This window comes from Diaporthe citri, assembly GCF_014595645.1.
Source record: "Diaporthe citri strain NFHF-8-4 chromosome Unknown scaffold_8, whole genome shotgun sequence".
NCBI classification, from domain to species: Eukaryota; Fungi; Ascomycota; class Sordariomycetes; order Diaporthales; family Diaporthaceae; genus Diaporthe; species Diaporthe citri.
The window spans coordinates 949,861-968,651 of NW_025064853.1; the positions used below are offsets into that span (position 1 = coordinate 949,861).

At 53.8% G+C, this 18,791-nt stretch overlaps 3 protein-coding genes across 3 annotated transcripts; all 3 read left to right on the forward strand.

The window, feature by feature from the left end:
* Nucleotides 1–197: 197 nt before the first annotated feature.
* On the forward strand, nucleotides 198–924 carry INS49_014648 (uncharacterized protein; the record flags this gene model as incomplete). Its single annotated transcript, XM_043175338.1, has 4 exons — nucleotides 198–249; nucleotides 304–311; nucleotides 384–819; nucleotides 881–924. 4 exons carry the CDS (start codon nucleotides 198–200, stop codon nucleotides 922–924), a joined length of 540 nt encoding a protein of 179 aa, XP_043020295.1.
* A 3,478-nt stretch (nucleotides 925–4,402) lies between these two features.
* Nucleotides 4,403–5,593, forward strand: INS49_014649 (uncharacterized protein; the record flags this gene model as incomplete). The annotated part of the gene is made up of 1 exon (XM_043175339.1): nucleotides 4,403–5,593. One exon carries the CDS (start codon nucleotides 4,403–4,405, stop codon nucleotides 5,591–5,593), a length of 1,191 nt encoding a protein of 396 aa, XP_043020296.1.
* A 1,110-nt stretch (nucleotides 5,594–6,703) lies between these two features.
* Nucleotides 6,704–18,441, forward strand: INS49_014650 (uncharacterized protein; the record flags this gene model as incomplete). Its single annotated transcript, XM_043175340.1, has 6 exons — nucleotides 6,704–6,755; nucleotides 6,824–6,981; nucleotides 7,033–9,532; nucleotides 9,610–10,829; nucleotides 10,888–17,697; nucleotides 17,755–18,441. The coding sequence occupies 6 exons, from the start codon at nucleotides 6,704–6,706 to the stop codon at nucleotides 18,439–18,441; spliced, it is 11,427 nt and encodes a 3,808-aa protein (XP_043020297.1).
* Nucleotides 18,442–18,791: the final 350 nt, after the last annotated feature.

The window sequence follows — 18,791 nt, forward strand, 5'->3', positions numbered from 1 at the left end:
GGTCCATGTGCCACACGCAACTTCTACGAGCAGGGCAACAGAACGAGCCACCGGCCCCGCGTTTCTTTATCCTTGACTGAACATAACAAACAGCAAGTCACTGCAGAGACTCCATTACACTTTGCCTTCAGCGCCACCTCTGATATTCACACCAATCCTCCAAACCCCCGCTCAGCCGACAAACAACATCCCTGAAGATGGCAGGAAACCAGACGGAGCAGACCGAGACGCGCACAGCGTTCTTCTATGGTACTTGATCACACAAGCCCTAATTCGAAGGTCCCCAGACTGACATTTGCACAGGCACTCTGGTAAATAAGCCCCTGTCCGTAAACCTGGGCATCTTCCAGGTCCTGGGAAACTAACGTTTCTGATTGGGCTAGATGGAACCCCAAGTGTTCTTCTCGGTGTGCTACGACAACAAAGACCCACCAGAGGAAATCCGAAAGCGACATACCTTCCAGCCTGCCGTGCTGCATGGCTACTGCCGGCGCCGGGTCCGCGGTGCCGATTACCCGGGCATGGTAGAGGACCCCGAGCACACCGTCCGTGGTGCTGTGATTAGCGGCGTCACGAAAGCCAATCTGGAGCGGCTTGACTTCTTCGAGGGCGCTGCCTACGATCGGCGCGTTGTTCGCCCGAAGCTCCTGACGAAGGTGGGCAACGAGAAGGGAGATGGAAATGAGGAGGGCGAGCAAATCATCACCGAGTCTTACATCTTCCTGGACAAGGACTGGCTGGAGGACAAGGAGTGGGATTTCGCTGAGTTTCGCCGCGACAAGCTTAAGAAGTGGACGCGGGCAGGCTACGTCTTCGAAGGTGAGCTCACTTGTCCGATCAGAACCTGGCCTGTGGCAACAATGCTAACCATCGGGGACAGACTGTGATCCCGACCAGCCTGCCAGTGTTAACGCAGCTGTCTGAGCTGAGGGCAGCATGAGTTGACCAGCATGGTATCGCGTCCCAGAGGCGGCTTTGGCGGCTTTGGCGCCTCTTTCTGGGGTAGGTAGACAGAAACTGGACTAGACCTAGAGGTGGCAACGGAATAGATCATCATGCATCCAGGAGGCCAACTGGTTACCTAACTACCTCTCGCCGTCTCTAAAAGCCTCGCAAGTCCCGTGGCTCGTATAGGTGGGTCGGTGGCGTCTATTGCCGCGCTGTGGTCGTGGTCGTCCGAGGAATTTCATCTAAAATACAATGCCGACAGCAAAATTCAGGGGCGGATCAGCTGGGCAAGGATGGTGGGAGGCTTGGACCGGTTCATCGCCGCAAATGTCCCGGGGCGATCTGGCATGACCCTCAAGCAAGAGTAATAGCATTGACCAGCCGAGCCGGGTCCCACGCCCGCGCGGATCGCTTGCGCAAAGCCCCTTCACATCGGATGAGGAGGCTTTTGTCCCCTGGCGGAAGCGAGTCATTTCTAGACCCGGCCAGACGAGCTCGGAGGCAAGGGTGGCACGCAGGTTGGCAGGCCGCTGAGCTCGATTGAGCAACGGACAGGCCAGGTTCGCCCGCCCAGTCCATCGTTCGTTCATGCGCTCCCCGGTGCTCACCATGGGAATCGCTGCATGAACAGCCACAGGGTAAGGAAGACCGTTGGATGACACAGAGGCGCGCGCATATCGGCTATGCCAGCTAAGTGCCGTTGTCCGTGGTGTTTGCCACCTCCGAGCAGTGTCGTTGTCGCAGTATCAGGAGACAGCTTGCTAGCGAGAGGCCGGTGAATGGGCCAGTCGACGGGTGACCAAGGCGGCCACGATCTAAGCCAATGGGTCGATGGGTCAATGCTACGTGCCTGCTTTCGGGCGGCCAGCGCCGGCTGCAGAACTGGCCTGCACGAGCAAGTGGCAGCCCCGCCAGTGTGCTCTTTCCTCGGGACCCCAATTACTCATCAGTGGGAACGGCACAACCCACCTGGGCAGGCACAGGAGGGGATCAAACGGGGGTTGATGCATGCTCCAGAAGCAACGACTGGTGGATGTCGTCAACCCAGCTTGTTTCAAAACATTTGGAACAAGCATCCTCTTCCACGCAACCCACACGTCGCCTTTCACATCCTAAATCTCGGTGTCACACCTCAACCTCCCCTGCATTGCCTGACCTTGCTTGACTTGCTGTCCGTCCTGGCCCTCGGATTGGCCAGTGGCCAAAGAAACAATCGACGTCGGATGAACTAGAGTGAGGGCGAAGAAGCTGTTCGACGGTCGAGCACATCAAAGACGAAACAGACCCCAGTTTCACCACATACCACACACCGTCTACGTCTACCTCCGTACTTGGACAAGCCTCGGCTGCTAGGGCTGCGCAATCATGGACCCACCATTGAACCAGCGTCCCATTGCGATCCGTCTGCATGAGCCACACTCCAAATCTGGACATTTTGGCTCTTTACCGACCCATCCCATAGCCTGGTTTGGCAGCTGTCAGTCAAGTTCGCCAAGCAAACCCAACGCTGGTGTGCTTCTTTTGGCCGTGTTTGCTTCGGCTCGGCCGACAACTACCAGGCAACAAGAAGCGAGGAGAACGGGCAAACAGAAAGTGACTCGCACCATAGCGACAGCTTGACAGGTCGGCTCCGCGATGTTGCTTGCCTCTTGGGCAGCAGTTGTCAGCCCCCTGGCCTAGCGTGCGATGCCTTTTTCAGCACCGCTTATTCGGCATCTCAGGACATGCCAGGTCCCTTGCAGGTTCTGCAGAAGCCTGCGCGTCCATTCACAGCATGACGACGGCTGCTGGAGGAACATGTCACGGTGAACAAGCCGTGTCGACGTTTGATTCGGCTGCCTCCTGGGAGATGGGAAAGGCGCTGAATCCGGGTTCCTTTTGCGGGGTCCAATGGGCGAAGCTCGGCCAAAAAAAAAACTGCGCGCTGCGCTTCCGCCTCCCACCCTTCGTGTTGACCAGGGACGGCTGCAAGGACCTATCCTTGACACCCTCCAAAAAAGTACCCCTGGATCGCCCAGTCCCTCTCCTTTTCCTGGCTTACCCTGAATCAAGCTTGCTGCGTACCTGCATGCTTGCATACCTGACCGCCGTGGCGTTCCGGACCCAGAGGCTAGCTACCTACGCCAGGTTCAGCTGTTTGCGTGTACAGGCTGGCGTTTTCTGTCGACCGCACAGCGCGGCCACAGAGCCCCGCGCGATGTTGGCTTGTTTGACGGCTGCCCCTTCGTGGCACAGACCCGTACCCACGGGTCCGCTGTCCGCCTTGGAGGCCGCATCGGACAAAGCTTGGCGATCTTGAACAACCGGGGATACCCACGGAAACAACGTGGGCTGACGCGCTGCACCATGACTTTTGACGGCCAGTTTCTCGTCTTTGGAATTCGGCAAAGACGAGTACAGGCGTCTTGGACGGTACTACGCGCCGCCGACATTGATTTCAGCAGTTGTCTCAATCAGGCGTGTGGTGTCTGCTTATGGTCGACTTCCTCTTGGGCATTCGAGAACATGCAATGCTACCCCTCGCTTGCCCAAACGGGACAAAGTCAGGGGTGACGCGGCGAGCACTTGCAGATCGTGGGGCATTGGTTGCCGTTGAGCGATCAAGGAGGAGCCATGTTTAATCCCGGTCACCTGCAGAAAGATGTTCTGCCCTTTTTTGTGCACCTCCGAAACAAGCCAGGACCCTCGGGACAGCCTATCATGGCTTTTCATCCGCACTTTTCTGCGATCACTCTCTCATCCCTGATCCCTTGAGCAGATCCATCATGCCTCGCATGTCAGACTCATGGTCGTGGCTGTACGCCCTGACTGGCTACCGTTGCCCGCACTCTCTAGTCAAGGTATCCCGTCTTGTACACGATCTCGGTTATCCGAGTGGATACCTGGTCTGGGTCTCGGTCGATCTCATCCACTGGCAAGACTTCCAGTCTACTCTACCTCTACAGGAGGAGTGGTAGTCTCCTGAGTACGACTAAGCACATGTTTGCCTCCCATGCCGTACCCATCTTTATAAAGATGCTCAGCCAGCCCAGCAGAAGCTCTTCCTGATTCCCATCATCAACAGTCCTTCCATTATCACAAGACTTGAGCAGTCGCATTCTTTCTCCTGAAGGCTAGTCCTTCTACTCTGCCATTCTTGTCTCTTTCATCTCTACAGCCTGGTGCATACCATTCCTTAAACAAAAAAACCTGAGACTTTTCGAAACTTTCTGACTGTTCGAGTCCTCCTTTGCTACACAAATCTGTAACAAAGTATTGTTAGGTATGCAAAAAGCTTTTGTCTTCCTCTCAGGGCCAGTGGTTTCGAGACGGACTCGGCCTGCCTCGAGACTGGATAAATATGTCCGAGTAGTAGTCTAACCAGGTCATCACAGGACTTGTCTACTATCAGAATACCAACACACTCTCTAAGGCAATTCGTCCGGAACGAAGAGCATTACTCGACCAAGACACGATGTATTTCACCAAGTCTTACGCTGCCGCTGCCGTCTTCGGCTTGGCTACCATTACGGAAGCCCACATTTTGATGGCTAGCCCGGTCCGCGCCACTACGCCTGCTGTGACCAACGGCCCCTTGTTGGCCGATGGCAGCAACTACCCTTGCCAGCTGACCTCTGGGCAAACACTTGCTGGGGAATCAACATCCATGGAGCTGGGTTCAGATCAGCCCCTGAACTTCATTGGGGAGTCTGTTCACGGAGGTGGTTCTTGCCAAGTCTCCATCACCTATGACGAGAATCCGACTGCGGACAGCGTCTGGAAGACAGTCACGTCTATCGAAGGAGGGTGTCCCGCTCAGAACGCCGAAGGCAATCTCGGTGACGACACATCGGCTACCAAGCCAATTCCTTACGACTACAACTTCACCATACCCGACAACATCCCCACAGGCAAGGCTGTGGTTGCATGGACATGGTTCAACAAGGTTGGAAACCGCGAGATGTACATGAACTGCGCCTTGGTTGAGCTTACGGGCACTTCCGGCGACAAGAGCAACTTCGAAGCGCTTCCGGACATGTTCAAGGCCAACATTGACAGCGGTGGCTGCTCGACCCCAGCGGATACTGATCTTGTCTTCCCCGACCCTGGCGAGAACCTGCACAAGCTGAACGGCGCAACAACAGCGTGGGGCAGCCCAGTGGGATCTTGTGCTACTGGCAGCTCTAGCCAGCCAACTGGAGGCTCCGGCGCTGGGACTGGCGCCAGTGTTACCGGTGCTGCAGGAAGTGCCCCCACTTCTTCGGCTGCTGCCAGCGAGGCGTCTCCTCCTGCTGGCGGCATCTTTGCTACCGTTTCAACCGGTGCAGGCGCGACCAGCGCCCCCGCCGCTCCAGCCCCTACAGGCTCTGGCTCAACTGGATCAGGTTCCTCTGGCTCTTCAGGCTCATCCGGCCCTGGATCTTCCAGCAGCAGCGGCTCGGCATCTGCTGGATCTGCCTGCACGACTGAGGGAGACTACCAGTGTGTGAGCTCGACCTCTTACCAGGTCTGCGCTTCAGGCACTTGGTCGGCCGTCATGCCTGTCGCAGCTGGCACATCTTGCAGTGGCACGGGAGCCAACTTCGAGATTGTTGCCGCCGCCAGCAAGTTCAAGATGACCCGTGCGCTCCGTCGTGCTAAGCGTGGTCTTCCTTTCTTTGGTTGAGTTGCCCAGGTGGCAAGTTTTAAACTATTCTTGACTTCTTCTTAGCCTCAGTTGCAGGCTCATTTTAGGGTTTTATGTGGGGGAGAAAAAGATACCAACATTGGACATATGTGGCGCATGGTGTTTTTTTTTTCTATTTAGATGCTGTCATTTTGACTGCAAATTCTTGAATTGATCACTGTTTTGGTGTGTACAAAGAAGTCTACATGATCTTGTAAGGTGTTGAATACGCGTGTTGCGTGACGGACTGGAGATAGATAGGACAATGAGCATGATCACAAGCAATTTCAGAACCAATTCTTTCCCAACATATCTTGTTTCTGTCCGGTTTTGCAACTATCTACCCATAGGCTTTCAGCAGTAGGATGATGACATTGACATGTCAAGACAATTTGTGATGAAGTCGAGTGTGGAGTTGTAAACCAGAGTTTATGCATGTTGGTTGTAATCCCACATGGTACGCTGATCTTATAGATTAGATGGATTAGATTAGATAAGTTTGTCAGAAAGCTGTTGCCAGCGGCGGGCCCCAAGAACAGGCTCCAGCGGCTGGCAATGACACCTCTCCGCATGCCTCTTGACTGGATTTGGCTCTAGCGTGGCAGAATTGGGTCCGCTGGAGGCAGTCCCAATTATGTAAGCACCCGATGGATTTGGCGGCCGGTCCCCCCAGCTTCTCAATTCCCTGCCGTCTCAAGCTTTCCAAAGATTTCAGAGCGTGCCTCTGTCGCATACTCTGGTCAGCTATTCATCACCACCGCGCCGTACATAAACCCCAGTAACAACAACCCCACAGCATATCTCCCACCACGGCATTCACTCATACAGCATTTGCTATAGCATTCCATAATATCAAATCTCCAGAGTCTCGTTGTGAAATGAATGCCAGTTGCGCATTTGCAATTCCCAAGCTCCGTCGCGACTTCTGAGCTTGGTCGCAGTGGAGGGGCCAGGTGCCGCGCTGCCAACTCAACCTTTCTGCAGGCAACGGGCTTGAGCCGTCTGCCACCAGGCTCGAGGCACCTTTGGACAGCCATCAACAAAAGTCACTGTATCTATCATCCCATGGAATTCTGGTCGGGATTGATTTGATCATAAGCCACCGCGACAATGTCGCAACTCCTCGAAGATGTGGTCAAGCGCCTTGTCGCTCAGGATACTGGTCAGTAGTAGCACCAACCAACGCGCTCTTTCTTGTCGCGCCATTGACTGACTCTACGGAACTTGCAGAGTCCCGCGTCAAGGTCGAAGCCGCAACTACGCTACGCGATAATCTTGACGTCTTCACTTCTGGCCCGTCCTACCCAGTCTTTCTCAAGAGGGTTATGCCCGTCTTCATATCCATACTTAATGGCCCTTGCACATTCCAAAGCACTTCCAACGAACAGGTATGCGAGCCTCCGTGATACGGCTTGACCTGCTGCTCACCTTACATCCAGAGGCTCCGAAACACCATCCTCGAGATCCTTCATCGATTCCCTACAGTCCCTGCCGCCGCCGAGCCTTTCGAGCCATACGCATTGGAAACCGTCGAACTGTTAATGAAACTGGTCCGGACGGATAACGAGGAAAATGCCGTCATCTGCGTCAAAGTCATCTCCGACATCATGCGGTTCCAGTCCAAAGTTGTCGCGGGCAAGGTACAGGAGTTCCTGAGCCTGATACAAGAGCTCTTCGAGCAGATGGAGCGGGTTGTGAGGGAGCAGCTTGACAATGAGCCTACGACTGGAGCAGGTGGAATGCCATCTACACCCGGAAGCACACAGACGAACTTCCACCAGCACCAGTCACCCCGACCAGGCTCCCCCACGGCAACAACGACCGAATTCGGCATCGACCAACCGACCGCTCGGCCGCTGCTGAAGGGAATGCAATCATTCAAGGTCCTCTCGGAATGTCCGATCATAGTCGTCTCGATATTCCAGGTCTACCGGAACACCGTGCCACAGAATGTGAAGGCCTTCGTTCCGCTGATCAAGAGTGTGCTGTGTTTACAGGCGAAAGCTCAAGAGCAGGCACATACTGAGGCAGCGTCCAAGCACACTGTCTTCACGGGTGTCAGTCCCAGCATCAGGAACCGAGCAGCTTTCGGCGAGTTCATCACGGCACAGGTGAAGACGATGAGTTTCTTGGCATACCTGCTGAGACAGTACTCACAGCAACTGACGGATTTTCTTCCGACTTTACCAGATATTGTGGTACGACTACTGAAGGACTGCCCGCGAGAAAAGTCAAGCGCTAGGAAGGAGCTCCTTGTCGCTATCCGCCACATTATCAATTTCAACTTTAGGAAGATTTTCTTGCCCAAGATCGACGAACTCCTGGATGAGAGGACCCTGATTGGCGATGGACTCACTGTCTACGAGAATATGAGGCCTCTCGCGTACAGCATGCTCGCAGATCTCATCCACCACGTCAGAGATTCTCTCACGCCAGCACAGATCAGGAAGACCGTGGAGGTCTACACAAGAAACCTGCAAGACAACTTCCCGGGCACCAGTTTCCAAACGATGAGCGCGAAACTATTGCTTAATATGGCAGAATGCATCGCCAAGATGGACAACAAGGAGGATGCGCGGCATTTCCTGATCATGATCTTAAATGCTATTGGGGACAAGTTTGCCGCCATGAACCGCCAGTACGCGAACGCAGTGAAGCTGTCGAAAGCATACGCGAAGCAGACGAAAGATCAGACGCCAGACACGTACCTGGCTGACAAGGCAGATCCTCCAGACTGGGATGAGGTCGACATCTTCAATGCGATGCCTATTAAGACAGCGAACCCCCGGGAAAAGGGTGCAGATCCTGTCGTCGACAACAAGTTTCTGTTCAAGAACCTGATGAACGGTCTCAAGAACACCTTCTACCAGCTCAAGGTTTGCAATCCTCCGCACGTTGTGGAGCAGGTGAATGCCCCAGCGCATTGGCAGGACGTTGCATATGGGTTCAGTCCCGAAGAAGTGCAGGTCATTGTCAAACTCTTCAGGGAAGGCGCCTATGTGTTCCGCTACTATGAAATTGAGAAACCCATTGGCGAATCTCAGTACCAGTCGGCGGTTGAGTACATGGCTAATTTCTACATGAACTCCAGCAGCAAGGAAGAGAAGGAGCTTTTGGAGACGTTTGCGACTGTGTTCCATTGCATTGACCCAGCCACTTTTAACGAGGTCTTCCAGCAGGAGATCCCGCGTCTTTATGAGATGATATTTGACCACACGGGGCTTTTGCACATACCACAATTCTTCCTCGCCAGCGAAGCAACATCACCAAGCTTCTGCGGCATGCTGCTCAGATTCCTGATGGAACATATTGAGGATGTCGGCTCAGCAGATGTGAAGAAGGCATCGATACTTTTGCGGCTCTATAAGTTGGCGTTCATGGCCGTCACTCTGTTTGCGGCGCAAAATGAGCAGGTTCTTCTGCCTCACGTTGTGGACATCGTCACAAAGTCCATTGAGTACTCTACCAAGGCTGAGGAGCCCATGAACTACTTTCTTCTCCTCCGTTCGTTGTTTAGGAGCATTGGCGGCGGGAAGTTCGAGCATCTCTATAAGAAGATATTGCCGCTTCTAGAGATGCTCCTGGACGTCCTCAACAACCTTCTCAGAGCTGCGAGAAAGCCAGCCGAGCGGGATTTGTATGTCGAGCTGTGCTTGACAGTCCCTGCTAGGCTCAGCAATCTTCTGCCACATCTGAGTTTTCTCATGCGGCCGCTGGTAGTTGCATTACGTGCGGGGAGCGACTTGGTCGGGCAGGGTCTGCGGACGCTTGAGTTGTGCGTGGACAATCTCACAGCGGACTACCTCGACCCCATAATGGCCCCTGTTATGGATGAGCTGATGTCTGCGCTCTTTGATCATCTCAAACCAGCCCCGTACCAGCACTTCCATGCCCACACGACGATGAGGATCCTTGGAAAGCTCGGCGCCGAAATCGCAAGTACATGACAGATGCTATCTCGCTGAGCTTTCAGCAATTTGTCGATGATAGTCCAAGTTTTGATCTGCGGCTCTTAGGGTCGAAGAAGGAGAGGCCGTTCCCTGTCAATATGGGCATCCAGCTTGCCATTCAGAAGTTGACGGAAGCCCCGAAGCAAGTCAAAGTTGGCCCATCCAAGCAATCCGATGCTTTCTACAAGGAGAAGGCCTTCCATTTCCTCAAGGCACAGCTGAAATTGCGCATTGGGTATGATAATTTGCCCGAGGATCTTCCCAGGCTAGTCCGCCTCCAGGTGCAAGATTTGCTGGCTCGCAAGACTGACGCCGACTTTTCGATTTTCGAGACCTCTGATCGTGGGCGCTCAGTTCCTAACAAGGAGGATCAAGACAACGTGCTCAAGCGACTCATCAAGGCGATGATGTTTGCCAACTCTTTGCCTGACTTCAAGGAGGAATCCATGGCATTCCTATTGGGCCTTTGCCGCCACTTCGCGATCATCGAAGTAGGCAGAGCTCTCGTGGACTGCAAAAGGGGCGCGAGCCCATTCGATGTCAATGCGGGTGAAGGTCCAATGTGTCTTGACACTCGTGTTCTTTGCGATGCTATCCTTGAGTCACTGGCATCTGACCACCCAGATGTTCGCGAAGCCGCTAAACGAGCAATCAAAGAGGTATATGATTCTGCCGCCATCATACTTGGGTCGTCCAATAATGTTGGGCGTCTGACATTCTTCCATCACCTTGGCTCTGTCCTCTGTCATGGGTGCTATGAGGAAGAGTGGTTTACCAAAGCTGGTGGATGTTGTGGCATCCGTATACTTTTGACGGATGTTGATCTTGGAGATGCGTGGATTGCCATGAAACAGAGTGAGTGCATCAAGGCATTACTGTTTGTGGTGAAGGACATGCCACAGGACCTCCCTGAGAACACGAGACGATCAGCACAAGACACGCTGGACATCTTGCTACACAGGATCACAAAAATCAAGAAGGAGGACTGCTTGCCGCTGCCACAGGAGAAGGGCCAACAACCACCAAAACAGCCCCGAATGGCTCAGATTTGCAATGTGTTGAATCAAGAGCTCCCACACATGAACAAGCACGTTCGGGAGACCGCCAAACAATGCCTCGATATAATTGCAAAGGCAGCAGATGCACAAGTCTGGGAGTTGCTTGAGCCTCATAGGGATCGCCTTCTGTCACAGATCTACTCCAAACCTCTCCGAGCTCTCCCATTTTCGATCCAAATCGGCTACATCGATGCGGTGACTCACTACATGTCTTTGAAGCAGGACTTTGTTAAGATGGATGAGAATTTTGACCCGTCTGCTCATGGAATCACTGGCACTCGCTGAGGCCAGCGATGAGTCGCTCGCCAACAAGGCCGCCGAGTTCCGGACACACAACTACATTGTGAGCCTTCGTGTGTCCTGCATCAAGATCCTGAGTACCGCCATGGATTTTGAAGATTTCATGAAGCCGAGTCAGCCCAATCAGCCAAACAAAGAGAGAACTCGAATTGTTGCAACTTTCTTCAAGTGCCTTTATTTGCATCCTACGCCCATCATCGATGCTGCTTATGAAGCACTGAAGACTGTTCTGTCCATCAACAACAAGTTACCAAAGGATTTGCTTCAGTCAGGCCTTAGACCGGTTCTAGCCAGCCTCCAGGATGCAAAGAGGCTGAGTCTCCAGGGGCTCAACAATTTGGCGAGGCTTCTTAAACTACTTACCTCGTACTTCAAGGTTGAGATCGGAACGCGCCTTCTTGACCACGTCAAAAACCTGGCAGATGGTAATATGCTGCAGCAACTATCCTTCACTTTCTTTGAACAGAACGAAATGATGGAGGTCATTGCCGCTGTCTTCAACATTTTCCATCTGCTACCGGCTGCAGCAGAAGGTTACAAAGAACGTATCATCGAGACGGCATTGGATCTCGAGTCAAAGCTTCGTCGGACTCATCACAGTCCCTTCCGCAAGCCGATCTACAAGTTCTTGAATCGGTACCCCCAGGAGATATGGAACTTGCTGTTGAACAAGATCCGCGACATCAAGTACGGCCGATTCTTCGCCCAGGTTCTTCGTCATGCAGACAGCGGTCCGCTCCGGGACTTTGCAGCGGCGAATATTCAGGCCTTGGTCCAGGCTTGCAAAGACGTCCCCAGTGACGATCGTCCCGGCAGATCCACTTCCATAGTCAACGCCATCACCATGCTTGATGCACTCTGCCAGTACTCCGCCACAGCGTGGATGGCAAACAAGGAGACGCTTGCCTGGTTGAAGCAGGCAAGCAGCGATCTCGAACTACAGCTACGGGTCAACGAAGTGCCTGGTCCTTTGCGCCTTGCTGCACACCAAGCCGTCGAGCACGCCACTTGGATCATGACCAAATATCTCGAGCAGAACCCTAAAGATCTCGATGCTCTGTTTTCGCTGATCGAATCAGTTACAACCGAGGATGTCAGGCAAACGCAAAGCTTGTTCGCGTACCTGTACAATGGGGTCATTTGCAACGATTCAGTCGAGTTTTGGAAGTCGATTGTCCTACGATGTCTCGACACATATGCTGGAAAGACCGCATCCCAAAAGACAAAGCTGTTTCTGCTGCACAACATTGTCAACCCCATTTTGGCAATGGACCTGATGCGACATTGGGACCAACCCGAGCAACGGCCAAATCGTTTGATCGATCGGGCCGTGATCGAATCCATCAGCACAAAGATCTGGAAGGTCAGTCTGGCTGATCCCCAGGACGACCTTAGCCAACCGGGCATCGATCATACGAGGATGGAAGTCCTGCAGCTCTCAGCCTTCCTCATCAAGTACCACAACACCATCTTGCAGGAAGCGCGCAAAGACATAATCAAGTTTGGTTGGACATACATCAGACTCGACGATGTGATCAACAAGCATGCCGCCTACGTCGTTCTGTCATACTTCATCGCGCACTATGACACACCCGGAAAGATAGTTTCCCAGGTGTATTTCTCATTGCTCAAGAACAATCAGAACGAGGGACGTACGCTCGTTACGCAGGCTTTGGAGTTGATGGCGCCAGTTCTGCCCAAGAGATGCGGCTCCATCCAGGCCAACGAGCGGAATACTGTCTGGTCCGCTGCACCCCGACGTATCTTGTCAGAGGAGGGACAGAATGTTCAGCAAATGACCAGCATCTTCCACTTCCTCGTGCGGCACCCGGATCTTTTCTACGAGACTCGCGACAAGTTCTCCATTCTCATCATTCAATGTCTGCGAAAAGTTGCGAATTTCCCCAACCCGTCCTTTGAGAGCAGGCGCCTTGCCCTCAACATGATGTGGCTGATTTGGGAGTGGGAACAAAGGCGTGTCACTGGAAAGACCACAAGCTCCACACGAATGGCATCTCAATCCCTATCACCAGTTGCCAAGAAGCGCAAACTAGATGAAATGTCCGCGTCGCCTCCAGCAGTCCGACAAACTGCTGCTGTTGAGAAGGCCGAGTATCAAATTCCCGCCCCAGTGCGGCAGAAGATGGTGAAATATCTGGTCGAGTTTATCGCGCAGCTGAATGAGCGATACCCGTTGCCATCAAGCAAAGCAAAGGACACGCCGGTCACAGCCAGTCATTCCATATCCACAGAGCTCAACAAGAAGGCCATGACCCTCCTATTCAACCTTTTGCAACCAGAGTACTGGGCTGATCTCGACGTCGACCTCTTCCCCAACGTCACAGATGTGGTTCTTGCCAGCGAAAAGACGACTCAGATCCTCAGTATCGACCCAGAGAATAAGGAGAGGTACGACGAGAAGTTCATCACGAACATCATCAACACGCTTCAAGTGGTGCGCATCATCCTGGATTCAAAGTCGGATGAGTGGATCTTGAAGAACATGAGCCAAATCCAGAAGATTCTCGAGAAGTGTCTGAGGTCAGAAAATCCTGAGCTGCAGGACTGTCTGCACTTGGCAGACCCGAAGTATGATGATGGACGGGAGATCAGAGCCATTGTCAAAAGGATTCTCGATGCTGTTCCTACCGCTGCGGAGGATGTGCAAATGGAAGATGCCGACGCGGAGGGTGAGCCTGAGTCACAGACGTCTGAAGTCATCACTTTCCTCTCCAACATCGGGACCGAGACAATGGCAGCCGCGAACTACGTTGCGGGCATCAACATCCTATGGTCACTAGGCAACCGACGTCCATCGGCTATCGACCCTCACATCCCAGCCATCATGAAATCGCTGCAGTCCAAACTCGCCAGGGATCACGTGTCTCACTACACCGCCATCAGCCACGAAGGTAATGCACCTCGGGCCCCGGACCAGAATCCACCTGCCAAGATGGACGACTATGATCTCGAGATCCAGACGGGCTTGATGCTCAAGGCCATTGATGTCACTGCAAAGCGAATGGAAATCCTTGGGGATAACCGTAGGCCATTCCTCAGTGTCTTGGCCACTCTTGTGGAGAAGTCTTTGCATATACCACTGTGCGAGAAGATTCTAGATATGGTCGAGGGCTGGATCTTCCGTTCCGAGGGAACATGGCCTACGCTCAAGGAGAAGACAGCTGTCTTGCACAAGATGTTGACGTTTGAGCACCGCGCCGACACAACAATGCTGACAAAGTACTTGGACCTGGTACTCCGCATTTATGAGGACCCCAAGATCACCAGAACCGAGCTAACCGTGCGCATGGAGCATGCTTTCCTGATAGGAACACGGGCGCAAGACATCAACATGCGGAACCGCTTCATGGCGCTCTTGGACAAGAGTTTGTCCAAGACTGCCAGCGCTCGCTTGTTGTATGTCATCAACACGCAGAATTGGGACACATTGGGCGAGACTTTCTGGCTTGCTCAAGCTTCGCAACTACTTCTCGGTTCCGTGGAATCGAATAGCAGCGTACATTTACACCATGAGGACTTCCGGACTTTGCCCGCCTCTCGGCTCTTTGGCAACTACGCAAAGGACCCAAGGCAGCCGGCGGCAATGTCAGATGACAAGTACGAGGCTTTCATGGCGGGCCACCGTCGCTTCATGTCCGAGCTCGGTGATGTCAAGGTTCGAGACATTATCGAGCCGCTCACACAAATGCAGCACGTCGACTCGAACCTCGGCAAAGAGCTCTGGGAGACACTGTTCCCAATGTACTGGTCTGCGACGACAAGGGAGGAGCGAGAGGAAGTCAAACGTGGCCTGGTGTTGCTGTTGACCAAGGACTACCACCAGCGGCAGCTCGACAAGCGTCCTAACGTGATCCAGGCATTGCTCAAGGGCGCTGCAAAGGCGTCTCCTGAGTGCAGAATTCCTCCCCACGTCTTGAAGTACGCGGCTCAGACTTTCGATTCTTGGTATACGGCACTGGCTCAGCTCGAGGATGCCGCAATTGACCTGGAAGCATCGGATCCACCTACAGTGAAGGAGAGCAACTTGAATGCGCTCGTCGAGATATACGCCAACTTGAAGGAGGATGACTTCTTTTACGGCACGTGGCGCCGCCGATGCCAATTCTTGGAAACCAACAGCGCTCTCTCTTACGAGCAGAATGGTCTGTGGGACAAGGCTCAGAAGATGTATGAGATGGCACAGGTCAAGGCTCGCACTGGTGCCCTCCCCTTTTCTCAGGCTGAGTACACACTGTGGGAGGACCATTGGGTTCTGTGCGCTCAGAAACTGCAGCAATGGGATATTCTGCAGGACTTTGCCAAGCACGAACATCTCCAGGACCTCCTTTTGGAGTGTGCATGGCGCAACACGGAGATGTGGCAATCGCAAGAGAATAGGGATCACATCGATGCCATGATCAAGGGCCTTATGGACGCACCTACCCCGCGTCGATCTTTCTTCCAGGCATTCATGGCTTTGCGCAAGCTTCACAACAAACAGGAGACACAGCCGGACTTCCAGAGATACGTCGACGAGGCTATTCAGCTTGCGATACGTAAGTGGCATCAATTGCCGAAGCAGCCTACGCACGCACACGTTCCGTTGCTTCAGAACTTCCAGCAACTGGTGGAGTTGCACGATGCTAGTGTCATCTGTACTAGTCTTGCGGGTACGAATCAGCAGAACTTGGATGTCAAATCTAGTGAGCTGAAACTGCTTCTGGGCGGTTGGCGTGATCGACTGCCCAACGTTTGGGACGACATCACTGCCTGGCAAGACCTCGTTACCTGGCGACAGCACATCTTCGGTCTCATCAACCAGACTTATCTCGGACTTCTGCCTCAGGGGGGCCAGAATGCGGGAGGCTCTTCGTTTGCGTACCGGGGATACCACGAAACAGCATGGATCATCAACCGCTTCGCCCATGTTGCCAGGAAACATAACTTGGCGGATGTCTGCATCAGCCAGCTTGGTCGCATCTACACCTTGCCAAACATCGAGATACAAGAAGCATTCTTGAAGCTGCGAGAGCAGGCCAAATGCCACTACCAGAATCCCAAGGAACTCAACAGCGGGCTGGAGGTCATCAACAACACCAATCTTGGGTACTTCAGCCCAGGCCAGAAGGCAGAGTTCTACACTTTGAAGGGCATGTTCCTTGAGAAACTGAGTCAGAAGGACGAAGCCGACAATGCTTACGGCACAGCCCTGTACTTCGACATCGGGGCAGCAAAGGCATGGGCTGAATGGGGTTACTTCAATGACCGCAAGTTCAAGGAAGACCCTGCCGACCTCAATTCTGCCCGCCAAGCACTCACGTCGTACCTGCAGGCAGCAGGCAGCTACAAGAACGCCAAGTCGCGGAAGCTCATTGCCAGGATTCTTTGGCTTCTGAGCATGGACGATGCCAACGGGACTGTCTCTGCCGGATTCGATGATTTCAAGGGTGACACGCCGACTTGGTACTGGATCACCTTCATTCCGCAGCTGCTCACTGGGCTCAGCCACAAGGAAGCGACGCGGGTCCATTCCATACTCTTGAAGATTGCCAGATCTTATCCCCAGGCCCTTTACTTCCAGTTGCGGACCAACAGGGAGGACATGATGGTTATCAAGAAGAACCATGAGGCCAAGAAGCAAAGAGAACGGCAACAATCAGTCGGGGGAGCCAAGCCTGCAGGCTCACCAGCTCTGCAGAAACAAGAGGCTCCCGGTGCGCAGAAGCAGGAAGGGAACTCGGGATCACGACCCGCCACTGCCAACGGGGAAGCTAACGTCCAACCTAAGACGGAGGGCGGCGAGACGAATGGCACAGCGGCAACTCCTACCACGACAGGGCCTAACGGCTCGACACCAGCACCTGGAGAACAGCAAGCCGAGGCGGGCCAGAAGAAGTTCCCATGGGAACTGACGGAAGAGATCATGTCCCAGCTCAAGACGGCCTTCCCTCTCCTGGCGCTATCAATGGAGACCATGGTCGACCAGATCCAGAAGCACTTCAAGTGCCCGCCAGATGAAGATGCGTACCGGCTGATTGTGGCCCTGCTCAACGACGGACTGGCATATGTCAGCCGCATGCCAACGTCGTATGCCAAGGGCACAAAGCTACCACAGGCCACCGAGACGAACATCACTCGATTTGCTGAGACAATACTGCCGGCGCACATAAGGAAGACGTTTGAGGCAGACTTTGTCACATTCAAGCCTACGATGTTCGAGTACATCCACAAACTGAGGAAGTGGAGAGACAAGTTCGAGGAGAAGCTGGACAGGCGCAACCCCCACATGTCCTTGGAAGCGTACACGACACTCTTGAGCGAGTTTAAGTACCAGAAGTTCGATGAGGTCGAGGTCCCCGGCCAGTACCTGCAGCTCAAGGACAAGAACCAAGACTTCATCCGCATCGAGCGTTTCATTCCCACGGTCGATCTAGTTCGCATGATCGGCATGTCTCATCGACGACTGAAGATCCGAGGTCACGACGGCAGCATCCATCCATTCGCGGTTCAACATCCCGCAGCTCGGCACTGTCGAAGAGAGGAGAGGATTGTCCAGTTGTTCCGGCAGCTGAACCAGAGGCTGAGCAGGAAGAAGGAAAGCCGTCGTCGCGACTTGCAGTTTACCCTGCCGTTGATGGTCCCGCTGGCACCACACATTAGGATTGTGCAGGAGGACACGTCTTACATCACACTTCAGGGTATCTTCGAGGATCATTGCCGACGCAACAGTCTGTCCAAGGATGATCCTGTGCTGTTTATTATGGATAAACTGCGCGCACTTGGGGAATCCAAAGGGGTAAGTTCGACCTTGAATGCCATCTCCGGAGAACAGATGTCTAAGCCATTACAACAGAAGACTGGCGAGCACAGCGCCACGGCTCGACTGGAGATCCAGAACGCCATCCAGGACAAGTGGGTGCCACGCACCGTGGCTCTTGACTACTTCCAGAGGTCATACCTGGACTACGCCGATTTCTGGCTGTTCAAGCGCCGTTTCTCATACCAGCTGGCCGCGCTGACGTTCATGACGTATGTCCTGTTCATCGACAAGCGGTACCCACAAAAGATACACATCGCCCGAGGCACCGGCAACATCTGGAGCTCCGAGCTCCTGTCGTCCATGACCAACAGCCGGCCCTACTTTGGCACGGCAGAACCGGTGCCGTTCCGCCTCACGCCCAACATACAGACCCTCATGGGCCCGCTGGCGACGGAGGGCGTCTTTGGATGCTCCATCATGGCGATCGCAAGGTGCCTCACGGAGCCCGAGTTCGAGCTCGAGCACGCGCTCACCCTGTTTGTCCGCGACGAGGTCATGTTCTGGTTCACCAGCAGTCACAGGATGGCACATCTTAACGAGGGACATCTTAGGGAGACGGTGCAGACCAACTGTGACCTCATTGTCAAGAGGGCGGTCAGCCTCGCGACGGTCCCCGAGGGGACGCTGCCGGCCAACCAGACGGTCATCGACCTGATCAGCAAGGCTGTCAACCCCATCAACCTCGCCATGATGGACGCGTTGTGGCAGGCATATCTCTAGTCTTGGACGTGTTGGTTTGGAGGGTTGTGATTCTGGGTCTTGGTAATGCTAGCGTACTTGCGAGGTGTTTTTCGGTAATGGAAAAAGAAACCCGGTCTCTCGTCCTTTGCATTGGCGGTGCAGGTAGGGGGGGCTGGCTGGCTCCTCTGTTTTTGTGTGCGGGTGGCTTCGGGTCAAAAGGGGGTGCGGGGGGGGGGGCGCTCTGTGGATACGCTATGATGTGAAACATGGAATATAGTTGAGGTCGGGTTCTTGCGTTGGTGTTATGGGACGATATCCAGATTGACTTGTGCATGCGTTTGGCTGGTAAACTTGGCCATGAGAAGATACTCAAATGACATTATGCGCCG